The 12,779-nt window shown below is 42.1% G+C and overlaps 1 protein-coding gene across 2 annotated transcripts; it reads right to left on the reverse strand.

The window, feature by feature from the left end:
- Positions 1-1,152: 1,152 nt before the first annotated feature.
- On the reverse strand, positions 1,153-12,285 carry rcn3 (reticulocalbin 3, EF-hand calcium binding domain; the record flags this gene model as incomplete). 2 transcript variants are annotated; one of them, XM_080524418.1, is made up of 8 exons in its annotated part: positions 12,227-12,285; positions 10,020-10,245; positions 9,095-9,288; positions 6,856-7,028; positions 6,507-6,567; positions 6,006-6,097; positions 4,807-4,914; positions 1,153-1,868 (listed from the first exon to the last, which is right to left on the reverse strand). In XM_080524418.1, the coding sequence occupies exons 2-8, from the start codon at positions 10,235-10,237 to the stop codon at positions 1,758-1,760; spliced, it is 957 nt and encodes a 318-aa protein (XP_080380544.1). In that variant the 5' UTR covers positions 10,238-10,245; positions 12,227-12,285. The 2 variants fall into 2 exon arrangements, with proteins under 2 accessions (XP_080380544.1, XP_080380545.1); XM_080524419.1 differs by lacking the exon at positions 1,153-1,868 and adding an exon at positions 3,958-4,065.
- Positions 12,286-12,779: the final 494 nt, after the last annotated feature.

A 12,779-nucleotide genomic window follows, 5' to 3' on the forward strand; every position in this document is an offset into this window, starting at 1 on the left:
GCTCACTTACTTTTTCCACTAGCACTTTGAATGTTTAAAGGGTGTGTTCAATAAAGATATGAACGATTATAATTGTTTGTGTGTTATTAGCTTAAGCACATTGTGTTTGCCTTATACTTGTGACTTCACAATCAGATCACATTTGATGACCAATTAGGTCAACCATCTAATTCCTTGGGGTTCACATACTTGTTCTTGCCACTGCATAAGGCTATTCAGACCCTTTGCTATGACTCTTAAAATGTGCTCAAATGCAATGAAATTATTCAATGAAATGTCTTCAACAAGTCACTCAACAAGTTAATATAATAGTCATAGTAATAGTTCGTGTGATTTTGGAATGAATATCGGAAACATATAAATATAACAGGTCTCTGGTTTGCATAGGAATCAATTACACACTGTGTATATTAGGCTGTCACTACCAAGTCAGCAAATGTTTTAGTTTCCTCTTGATCCTGACAGACCCTGGTCCCTGCCGGTGCAAACATACCCATAACATGATGCAGCTACCACTATTCTTGACGCGACGGATGGTGTGGAAACTGCATTGCACTGGATTTGCACTAAACTTTATGCTTTGTAGTACAACCAAATAAACACATTTCCAGCCACTTTCCTTGCTGTATGACTTCAAGTCAAAGTCAAAAGTCACTTTATTGTCCCATCACTGGGAAATTTGTATTGGGCTTGCACCCCACAGCAGCCAACAAAGAGCAACAGACAATACAGAATATTAGCACACAAACAGAAGGCGGCCCTGATTAAAACAAGAGTGGAAATAAAACGATAAGCAAGATATGTTCACATTCATCTGGTGCAGTTTAAAAGTTTAACAGAAACGGGAATAAAAGATTTTTTAAATCTGTTCAATCTAGCGCGGGGGACTCTGAACCTCCTCCCAGAGGGCAGTAGTTCATACTCTGCATGTAGGACATGGGAGGGATTCATGAGAATTCTATTAGCCTGTCTGAGAGTAGCCTGTTCAAAAATAGACTGCAGGGATGAGTGGTCTTTCACCCCTATGATCTTCCATGCAGTCTGTATCAGTCGGACCAGTTTGGACCTTAGTTTTACAGATAGGTTACCAAACCAAGATGTAATGCCGTATCTGATGAGACTCTCTAAGACAGACTGGTAGAAGAGTAGCATACATTTTTGGTCAACACCATGAACTCTAAGGCGGCGTAGGAAGTGTAGTCGTTGTTGTAATCTGCTACAAAGGCTGTCTACATGAGTGCTCCAGGTGAGTGAGTGACTTGAATTCCGTTGTGTTACAAACACAATTATGGATGTGAGATTAATGGAAATTATTTTCCAGGATTGAAAGGATTGGCCACTTGGTTATAGACCAATTTTAAAGTGACTGAGATGATGTTGACTGTGTATTAAATAATACATTTGTAGAAATGTCTAAAAATGTGTTTTTAGTTTGTAATTATAGGGTATTATGTGTGGATTTTTTTTCTTTTTAAAAATTTAGTCTATTCCATAGGGGTCCGAATAATTTCTGAAGCCTGTATATATACCCACAGTATAATATAAAAGTATTTCAAATTGAGGACACTTTTGACTATATGAGATCCATCAGAACCTCTGTACGCTTCATCTGGAACTGGACCAGAGTTGGGTTGTTGGGTCAGCGACGGTCACAGGGTAGGGTCAAAGGTCACAGGGTAGGATCAAGGGTCACAGGGTAGGGTCAAGGGTCACAGGGTAGGGTCAAGGGTCACAGGGTAGGGTCAAGGGTCACAGGGTCAGAGTTCATCATGACCGTCGTCCACCTTCATGCCTCCATAGTCTGTTATAGTGCTCATCCTGAAGTAATTCAGTTTGTCCATCACCTCAGAGCGAGAGATCTGACCATCCTGAGATTGGGGAGGGAGTGGAGGATGGAGGAGGACAAGGGCAATGAATGGTGGAGAGAGGAGTGGAAAGAGTGGGAGAGGAGTGGAGATGGGGAATGAATGGTAACACAATTCAAACAGGCTTATAAACATCATCTGATGGAAGGATACATATGCAACCACTATTCCAACTCAAATATAGCATCTTCCTCCCTCTCCTATGTCCTCTCCTCATCTTCCCTGTGTGATTGTTCCAGACTGAACCTTCTGTATTGTTTATGTGTTTCTGTCTTGTTGCAGAACAGGAACCTGCAGGGAACCAGTTCTAGCTGAGTCAGGCCAGTCTAGCTGAGCCAGGCCTGTCTAACTGAGTCAGGCCAGTCTAACTGAGTCAGGCCTGTCTAACTGAGTCAGGCCTGTCTAACTGAGCCAGTCTAACTGAGTCAGGCCAGTCTAACTGAGTCAGGCCTGTCTAACTGAGTCAGGCCAGTCTAACTGAGTCAGGCCTGTCTAACTGAGTCAGGCCAGTCTAACTGAGCCAGTCTAACTGAGTCAGGCCAGTCTAACTGAGTCAGTCTAACTGAGTCAGGCCAGTCTAGCTGAGTCAGGCCAGTCAGTCAGTATATGGAAGATTATCATTCCCACAGTTGAAAGAAAAGAGTTCCACAACTGAAATCAGTTGCACTATGATCGTTCAGTTCTAGCTGTAGTTTGTAGAAATGTGTTGCTTACTGCTTACATTTTTACTAAACATCGTCTCTAAATAATATGGAGTATGGTTAGTATGTTGTAGCCTACATACTTTTAGACACATTCAGACATGGCCATGGAGAAAGGGGCCTGGTCTGGAACAAGTATATAAACAACCAACATTTTCCCCTTTACTTTCTTGGTTTGATATGTATGCTTAAGCACACATAGAGAAGGAAGCATAACAACAACAACAGCATTCTCAAAACAACAATGAATTTGACCCTCAAAGCTTCTAATGCTAGAAATGTGCTCTCACTGGGTCTGAGACTTACAAATAATGTTGGCGATTCATCTGAATTGACCTAATCTGGTGTCTATATTTCACCCACTGACAGCAGAGGACACACTGTCACGCTCAGGAAGAAAAGCTTAGTTACTGTTGGTGGAAGGGTTGACACACTCACTGGTTAAGAATCAGGGTTGACACACTCACTGGTTAAGAATCAGGGTTGACACACTCACTGGTTAAGAATCAGGGTTGACACTCACTGCTTAAGCGTAAACCAGGTTTTGGGGAACACCCTCAAAAAGTGGCTAAATTAACTAAATCAAGTGGCAGGGCCAAAATCGTTACTGCTAACTTATTATGTATGAATTAACCAAGCGACATTAATGTTGTAGCCTTCAATTTACCACTAAAGGGTAAGAGTCAATATATTATTTATTACTAATTACTAATTACACAAATTAAAATACCATACCCAACACCAACAATAAACACATAATTAAGAGAAAGGTACAGTGCAAGAAAAAAGAGAATAATTAATGAATTTAATGTCACAAATTAAAAAGAATGACTTTTTGTAGACAAACCAACATGGCTTTATTTCAAATTCACAGAGAGAAAAATGTTTCACCAGAAAACAGTAATTCACTTTCGTCTCCTCCCCCCTGTTACAGAATGTGTTTAAACTGAGTGTTTCTATTTGTCTAGTGTAGTAAAAAGGAGTGTGTTCATGTTTGCTTACAGCTGTGTGGTCACGGGCGTGGATGGTCACACGTGTGTGTGTGTGTGTGTGTGTGTGTGTTAAGGAGTGTTTGTGTATCTGGTTGTGTAAACACTGCTATCTGTTATCTCCATCCTAACATCAACTCATAGTGAAATGGTGAAAGCATGTGTTTGCTCAAAGGTACTGTATACATAGGCCCCTTACCTTGCCTTTCCCTGCCCAGATCTAAACTGTTACAACCCCCCCTCCCCCCAATACGCGCACCCCAACTCACCGCCAATCCCATGCATAGTAACAGGATTTGGCACTATGTTTGTATGTCATTCCCCCCCCCCCCCCATACAAAACCCCAATATTGGCTTTGAGAGCCCTGTCACATTCTACCCAAACGCCCTCCCATGATGTCATCAAAGCTCATCATGTCTCTTGGTGAGGTCCTCCCCGTAATTAGTCACCTGACTTCCCACAAACATGTTCCAATTAGCCAGAATCTCCTTCTTGGTCATTTTGTCATCCTGTTGCAACCAATCGCAGAGGAGGCAATTGCAGGTCCCGCCCATCACCATTCATTGAGGTCATGATTGAGAGAGAAAGGAAGAAGTGAGGAGAAAGAGAGGGAGGGTAGGATGAGAAGAAGAGGGGGGGGGGCAGAAAAGGAAAGAAATAACAGGGAGCAAGGGATAAATGAGGTGATGATAGACAAGAGAGAGAGAGAGAGAGAGAGAGAGAGAGAGAGAGAGAGAGAGAGAGACTCATTATAATTAACAGGTCATTACCCCCAATTAATTCCATTATGTTGATTATTAGCCGGGTGAAGCCTGACAGTGATTGCAAGGATGTGTGATGTGAGCCGTGAGAGCCCCCAGAATGCACTGGGGCTGACTGGATTCACTGTTTATTTGATTTCTGCATAAATGCTGCTGTACAAGGCTGCTTTGCGAACACATTGTTTTTTCCTTGAAACTTTACTCGAAACTTGACATACTGGTAAACAAACTAACTAAATAAAACATATTATATAGGCGCAGCATGCTGCCAAGGACCGAATGCAATGGAGAGAGCTCATTGAAGCCTTTGTCCCCATAGGGGATGAAGAGGAGTACATAAGTAAGTAAGTAACTCCATTCCACCACCTCCACCAGCTTGGACGGTTGGACACAAGGCAGGTTGGGTCCATGGATGTCCACAGGTGTTCCTAATAAAGTGTATCTCTTTCAGTAGGTACTGGGGACAGTGGGACTAGGTGGTGGACGTACCTTGTCCGAGTCCGTCTCATGGATAAGGTGTCTGGCCTCGTTGTCAGCGTGGTCAATCTCCCCTGGCAGAATCCACTGGGCCACCTCGTTGTTATCCAGAAAACCATCCTGAAAACACCACAGACAGATACAGTCTGTTAACATGGACGTCCACACAGAGATACAGTCTGTTAACATGGACGTCCACACAGAGATACAGTCTGTTAACATGGACGTCCACACAGAGATACAGTCTGTTAACATGGACGACCACAGACAGATACAGTCTGTTAACATGGACGTCCACACAGAGATACAGTCTGTTAACATGGACGTCCACACAGAGATACAGTCTGTTAACATGGACGTCCACACAGAGATACAGTCTGTTAACATGGACGACCACAGACAGATACAGTCTGTTAACATGGACGTCCACACAGAGATACAGTCTGTTAACATGGACGTCCACACAGAGATACAGTCTGTTAACATGGACGTCCACACAGAGGGTGCCTAATCGGGGTTAGCACGTTAGAGGGGACTTGCTAACTTGCTTGCTATGTTTTTAAAGATATTTTGTAATATATGGATGGATATACTGTATATCGTTAGCCTCATAGCATAATTGCCGTAGTCATATTTTGGCCAAATTGAGATATCTGCCTAACTCTTCTGCTGATTCACTGTGCATTGTTGCCTATGCCATCAGCATGCCATCAGAATGCTTGTTACATTCCAAAATCACTATCTGCCCAAGTCATCTCTTTGACACAGGCATTTTTGACACTACATACAAAGATGGCTCAGCTGACCACAAGTGAAGCGTGACTTACAGTATGTAATTATGCTACGAGGCTAACGATATGGACCGTTTGTATTGAGGGGCTCTAGTTCACACTACATATTCAGCAGTGTACTGTCTTGTTAATGCATATGTTACGGTACATGTGGGAATACGGTACATGTGGGAAAACTAGGGTTAAGGTTAGGTGCTACGTCGACTTGGTACATGCTGGCATGTCTAACCCTAATCCTAACCCTAACCCTAACCCTAACTGTAGCACCTAACCCTAACCCTAGTTTTCCCACATGTACCGTATTCCCACAAGTACCGTAACACATACAGTAGATAACATTAAAGTAGCATTAGGCATGCGCCTAGTTGATGGGAGGAGGGAAGGTTGGTGTGGATGTTCTGGGTCTGGAGGGGGTCAGACCTTGTTAATGTCTCTGAACTCTACAAAGTGTTTCTTCTCCGTCTGCACCCAGTCTGGTTCACTCTCTCCATTCTCCGCTGTGAACATGTCCCCTGTGGAGCAACAGAGGTAGTCATGTGACATGACAAAAAACAAAATAGGACATCTGTTACATATATAATGTATCTATACCCTAATCATAATATATATATATATATATATATATATATATATATATATGATATTTCAAACATACTTAACATACTTTCATTTACTTGCATTAGGCTTTGGTTAAAGACTCATTTCAGGTTAAGGAACCAAAATATGTGATTTTGGAATTGACAAGAAATGTTTGATCTGAATACACGATCAATACATGTAAACACTTCCTGGGGGTGCTCAACCACTTTGAATCCTAGTATTTGACATATATAGGTAGTGGTAGTGGAACATCACTTTAAGTCATCTTATGCCATATTAGGCTCACTGAGGGAGCAGCCAGGGGTTGGGAGAGAGACTTACCGATGTATTCATTGATGTTGATCTTTCCATCCCCGTTCTGGTCAATGTCCTCTATAGTTTCCTGATGCCAATCAAAACAAGTACATTTTGTTGTGAACTCTGACATTTCTCAGAACTGTGTGATGGTTTATAATGTAACTGATATCTAACTCCTGGACTAAAGAGAGACACTGTCTCAGTGTCTAGTTTTCAAGTCCAGGGGTAGCCTTAAACTGAATCAAAGCAACTGTAACTGTTATATGTATCTGTACAATGTCACCAAATGTACCTGTAACTGTAATTATAACAACACCGTAGTATATTTGATATTTTTGGTGGATTGTGATTTGAATCTAAAGGACTCGCTGACCTGTACTACAATGGCCTTCATGTGGTCATAGTCCTCAGGGTGAAGGAAGGCAGTGAACTCCTCCCTGGTTGCTACGCCGTCGCCGTCCCGGTCAGCTGATCTGAAGCGCCTCTCGTCTCTGGTCAGCATGGACCTGTAGCTGGTTTTGTCGGCCATATCATCAAACTCCTCATCTATTAAAAAAAATAAGAATAAAAAAAATAAGAATAACTTTACTTATATACCACTTTTCAAAGTAGGCCACAAAGCGCTTCACATAAAAGGAGAAAAGAAAACAGGGAGATAAGAAAAGGCTGTCGACAGTAGGGGACACTACAGTGTGTCGTTTGGTTCATCGCCACAAGGGGCCAAGAGCCTACCTATTATGACTTGTGAATGATTTGTGCGTTTTGCGGTGACATTTTAAAAAGCAATGATTCGGGGCGAACATTTCTCACTCTCCATTTCCTGGTGTCTCTGCCTTTATTCCCCAGGACAAACGATGTGCTGTTTTTCTTTGTGTCAAGGACAATAGACATGGATACCGCTGTAATGCCCCCTGCCTTTGTGTTAGGAATAAGAACCTAAGACTACACATTCAAAAGAACAGAGTGAATTGTTAACCCCTACCCTCATTCCTGGGTTGTATATTGTAGCTTATGCCCAATCTGTCTTCATACCATGTTGTATATAGATAGCAATTGAATATTCCCTAAATAGTAGGTTGGCTGTGGCTCTCTAGGCTATACCAAAACCTATTCAGAATCCTTGACACCCATACTAATTACACGTTATTCCCCCCAGGTAAATAACAGTACATTGAGTTTTACAGTTTTACACCAACTTGATCAGTCAGTCTCCTTATGGACTGAACCATTAAAGCCACACACACACACACACACACACACACACACACACACACACACACGTGCCGTGAGCTTTTAGATTGGGTAAGCATAAGATATAGAAATACACATAATTACACATACACGCTATCAGTGAACGCAGTTTCAAGGAAATGCAATTGTGATGCCCTAGAACCCGCTAATAAACTGTAGGGTCACTTTGTGATCAGATTACAAAAAAAAAAAAAAAGTTGCCAGTTTCGACTATATCAGGGGTGCTCATTGTTCAATCTTTTTTGAACCAAGATCTTTTCAAGTAGCCAACCTGCTGAAATCTACAAGTCCAGTTTCAACATCGCAAACGCACACACGCACAACACAGACACACACCGTTTCCATCCTCCATAGTAAACTCACAACACACTTTCTTTTCACACTTTTGTCACACAGGCACTTGACTTGACATCACATCACAAACCCTCCCTCTCTATCTCTCTCAAACACTTTTGGTCCAGAACCACTGGCACGGACAGCGACATTAGGCCTATCTCAGCGATTGATTAAGCAGCTCTCTCTCCAAACACAACGGCACAGGCCTACATTCAAAGGTAAAAGCAGAGGAAGTCTTAAATAAGGAGCCATAACCAGCAGCACAGCAGTACTCAAACCATATAAACAAGCACAGATCGCCACCAGCCTCGCGAATCATATAAATCATATAAACCGCTCATACCAGGCTTGCTGGAACCCCCTAGCGACTCTCCCTTTCTGGGTGTGAAGATTGGTGAGCGGTGGCTTCGGGCGGCCTTTAGCCAGTAGTTGTGTTTTTCCAGTCCAGTCCAGTCTACGAAATCCCTTTAGGTCGCTGACAGTAATGTCCATATTCACAAAATCAAGCAAGTTATTCTTATTGATTATTATTATTTAGATCGTTTGAGCTAGCTAGCATAAGATATTCTGCCGGGCGAGAGAAAGTAAGGTGTGAACTTGAACAAGTGAACTTGAAAGTGATAAGAGCCAATCAGTAGCTCTTATCGGAATGAACGAACTACTGATTGTCTGGTAAGCATGCTTACCCTGGCCACATTAAACAGCGGGCTGAGGCATCGGAAAAAATTAAAAAGACATTTTCACGCATTCGAATGTACGCGAGGGAAAGCAGAGAGAGAAGTGCTTATAATGCAACGCAATGCAAGCAAGCAGAATAGCGAGTGCTTACTCCTGCAGGTGGCGCCAAAATGAATGACTCCTGCTGCCCTGGGACCTAAAATACGACTATTTTAATGAAAACAAACAAACGGTTACATGCACTTTTATTTTAATATTTTCACTGTCCTTTTTTATTTTTTCGTTGGGTAAGCACTGCTTACTATGCTTATATGGACGACACGTCCTTGACACACACACACTCGTACCCAAGTAGTAGCCATAGGTGGTGTTCTTGTACTCCTCCCAGCCGATGTTGCCGTCCTTGTTCTGGTCGTACTCCTTCCAGTGTTTGTCCACGTTCTCCCTGATGTAGCTCCTCTGCCTGTATTTGATCCACTGGTGCAGCTCTGCATGGCTCACGTAGCCGTCTGTGTTTGTGTCAATGCGGTCCACGATCTTCCTGCAAAACAGGGAGCCAAACAAAAACACTGTTTAGAACCATGGCCATTCAAATCAACACTCCAGGGCAACAATCTTTCGGTGTACCGTTTGGAAATGTTCAGCTTTATCTGACCATGTCTGTTCTACTCATTGAGTTTCTATGTTTATAACCGCCTAAGCTGAACACTACCGGTACTCATTATAAAGGGATAGTCCAATCCCAATACATTGAGGCAATAAGCAATATGATTGGTTGTGTAGATCTATGCCTAAGCAAAGAGATGCGCCTGATAAAAACAGGACACATCTTTTCTATTTCTATTTAAGGCATAACGCTGAAGGATATCTTCACATACAAAGATTAGACCTATAGCCAAAGGTGATGGCGTGGGTGAGCAAAGGGAAAAAGAGGAGGACATGGAAGAGGTGGGTTGAGAAATGGTGAAAGAATAAACCACAATTAAACAAAATGTAAATCATGTAAATCTCAAGTGTCACTACCAGAAGGACATCCTGTTTTTCTTGAACAAGATACATTGGCACCCAAATGATATCCAGAGCCACAAACACCAGTTATTTTTAAGAGGCCCTCCCTCCCATAATAATTGTAGGGGGAACACTAATCTAGTCAGGTGGGTAGGGCTGAGGAAACAGTTCTAGAATGTAGCACAAGGGGGTGAGTGTACTCCCTTGGAGGAGTAGGATGAAGTTTTCCCCTAGACACTGATGTATATGTCTAACATGCTGTACCCCAGTTTGTCTTTGCTCTCCTCAGGGGTCAGCTGGTCGAAGGTCTTGGCCTCCTCTTTGCCTAGGAAGGCTTCATGGTCGTACTGGAAACCCTGGCCATCTTCATGGGGGCGGTCGCTCAGGTCAGCTTGGCGATGATGGACACGCTTCTCCTTAGCGGGCACGGCGAGCGCAACCCCGAGAATAAGGGCCAGTGACCCTAGTGACTGCAGCAGCATTTTGGAACCTGGATGGGAAACATAAACACATATTACATTTGTATTATATAGAAATATAATAATATACACATACACGTAATATATACATATTAATGTCTAAATATAGGCTAGAAAATGTTATTCAACATATTTCCATAGCAGCTATTCACATGAAATTTAGACCAGACATTGGTATTAACACAATAAACCTACACAGCTAAAGAAATTGTAACATTCCAATCCATAAAAAAAGCTGGAAAAGTGGAATGACACAGGAAAAAAGTATTGAACATAGTAAGAAAAAGCACTAATCCATCCTATGCCACTAATGACTTCTCCTAACTGTCGTAATTACAATAAGCTGGGGTAGTGCAGGTTGGTGGGTAAGTACTTCCACATTTTGAAAATGGTTTTCCCACCTCTGAATGCAAGTAAACTAATAATTTGTCACCAAGCTTTCCTGCAAGAAACATCTCATGATGGGTAGAGGCAACAAGCTCTCCCAAGAACCTCACAACAAGATAGTTGAGCAGCATAGTAATGACACTTGTTACCAACGCATTTCTCAATAAGCACCATTAGGGCCATCATCCACAAGTGGAAGGAACAACACTCAAGCCACACACAAGAGCTCCTCGCAAGATTTCTGACCAGGCAGTCAGAAAGTTAGTCAGAAGAGTAGCCCAAGAGTCAAGGACCACTCGAGCAGAGCTCCAGAAAGACCTGGAAGCAGCGGGTACAGTTGTCTCAAAGAAAACAATAGGCAACGCACTCCGCCGCCACGGTCTCCATACGCGATCACCCCTGGAAGACTCCTGGCATGTTGAAACTCGTTTGAAGTTTGCTACAGAACATGTAGAGAAGCCTGTAGATTACTGGGAGAATGTAATCTGGTCAGACGAGGCAAAAATCAAACCTGTCGACCTAGCGCCGACCTAGCGTCTAATGATTGCACGGTCTGCAGCTCGCAGCGGTTCGAATCCCAGCTGGCCACATGTCAAAGTGTCCTTGAGCGAGGCACTGAATCCCTAATTGCTCCAGGATCACCTTCAATGGCTCTGACCCCTTACCTAGAGCATACATTTAGCTGTAGTCTGTGCAATGGCAAAGCTTGAATCCCTTTCCCCTTGAAGAATGGGCCAAAATCCCACCTGATCACTGTGAGAGATTAGTTTTTTCGTACAGAAAGCATGTTGAAGCTGTCATTGAAACAAATGCTTCTTCATCAAACATTGAATACATTTCAGTTTGTGTGTTCAATACTTTTTTCCTGTGTCAATCTCTTTTATTGCACATATTTTTTTTTTTTAAGGATTGTAGAGTTACAATTGCTTTAGCTGTGCAGTTTTATAATTAATATAATTAATTATAATTAATACCAATGTTTGGTCTAATTTTCATGTGATCAATAGCTGTAATGGAAATATGTTTAATTGTTTATATTTTGATGTGTTGAATACTTATTTCCCCCAAGGAGAGGTAGGGAGAGAGGTGGTAGGGAGAGAAAGAGAGGGAAGGAGAGAGAAAAATAGAGAAATCGATGCTAAAGCAGGCCAAACAGAACTGGTAATAGCAGACAAAATCTCAGATTCACCCAAGACAATCAATGATTTCATGTTCAAGACTAGTCATGAATCCAAACAGTGATGTGCTCAAGAATGTTTTAAAACATTTATGTCCCATTTAGTAGCCAACCAGCCTGTCTTAAATTATCATAATGAATTTAACAAAACATAATGTACTCTTGTCTAATGTTATCACCGTCACTTCCTTTACATAACATATGCATAAGTTATTAATAAAACAATCAATTATATCAATACCATCCCTGTAATTGAGTCCTATAACAGCAGAGACAAGATAGTAGCCATCAGAAAACTGATGGAAAACTGATGCCAACATAGGCCTAAAGTATGCAATGTATAGTACAGCAAGTTAAAAGAAACAAGCAAAAACTATTTAGTTAAGGCTGTTACTCAAAATAAATCTGATTGATTTCTCGCAACTCACCCAAATCACGCCTTTTCAGGAGTTTTGAAGTACACGTTGGCACTCGATGCCTCTTTAAATTCTACGCTGGCGGAGGAGGTACCACTCTTGCTCAGTCGACCAATCACAGACATGCTGACAGGACAACTGACCAATTGAAACGAGCAGATGGCAATAACGGAATATAACACGGATTCCGATTGGCTATGAAGCGCCACGTTGACACGCGAACGCGCAACCAAAGACGCAACACTCTGGAGTAAGGAGTAACCTCCGGAGCGCGCATGCAGATGTTGGTCGTGTACTAATCATATTGAATCATTTTCCCTTGTTGGTTGTCAACAAAATGCGTGTAGCCAGTTTTGCACCTTGCAAAATCAAGCTCGAGTGATGCACTGTAATGCCTAACAGTTTGACCAAAACACAGCTGACTTCATTATATCTATGACATTCAGACCAACAAATGTGTACGTGTGTAACTGCTACAGCATCATTTTAAGGTAGTTTCACAAACATACACTTTCCAGTTTGACCTGAATATTGATGGCTGATGAACTTGTGTAATGTGTAATGA

Source organism: Nansenia antarctica (genome assembly GCF_963989245.1).
Source record: "Nansenia antarctica genome assembly, chromosome: 2".
In the NCBI taxonomy this organism is placed as follows: Eukaryota; Metazoa; Chordata; class Actinopteri; order Argentiniformes; family Microstomatidae; genus Nansenia; species Nansenia antarctica.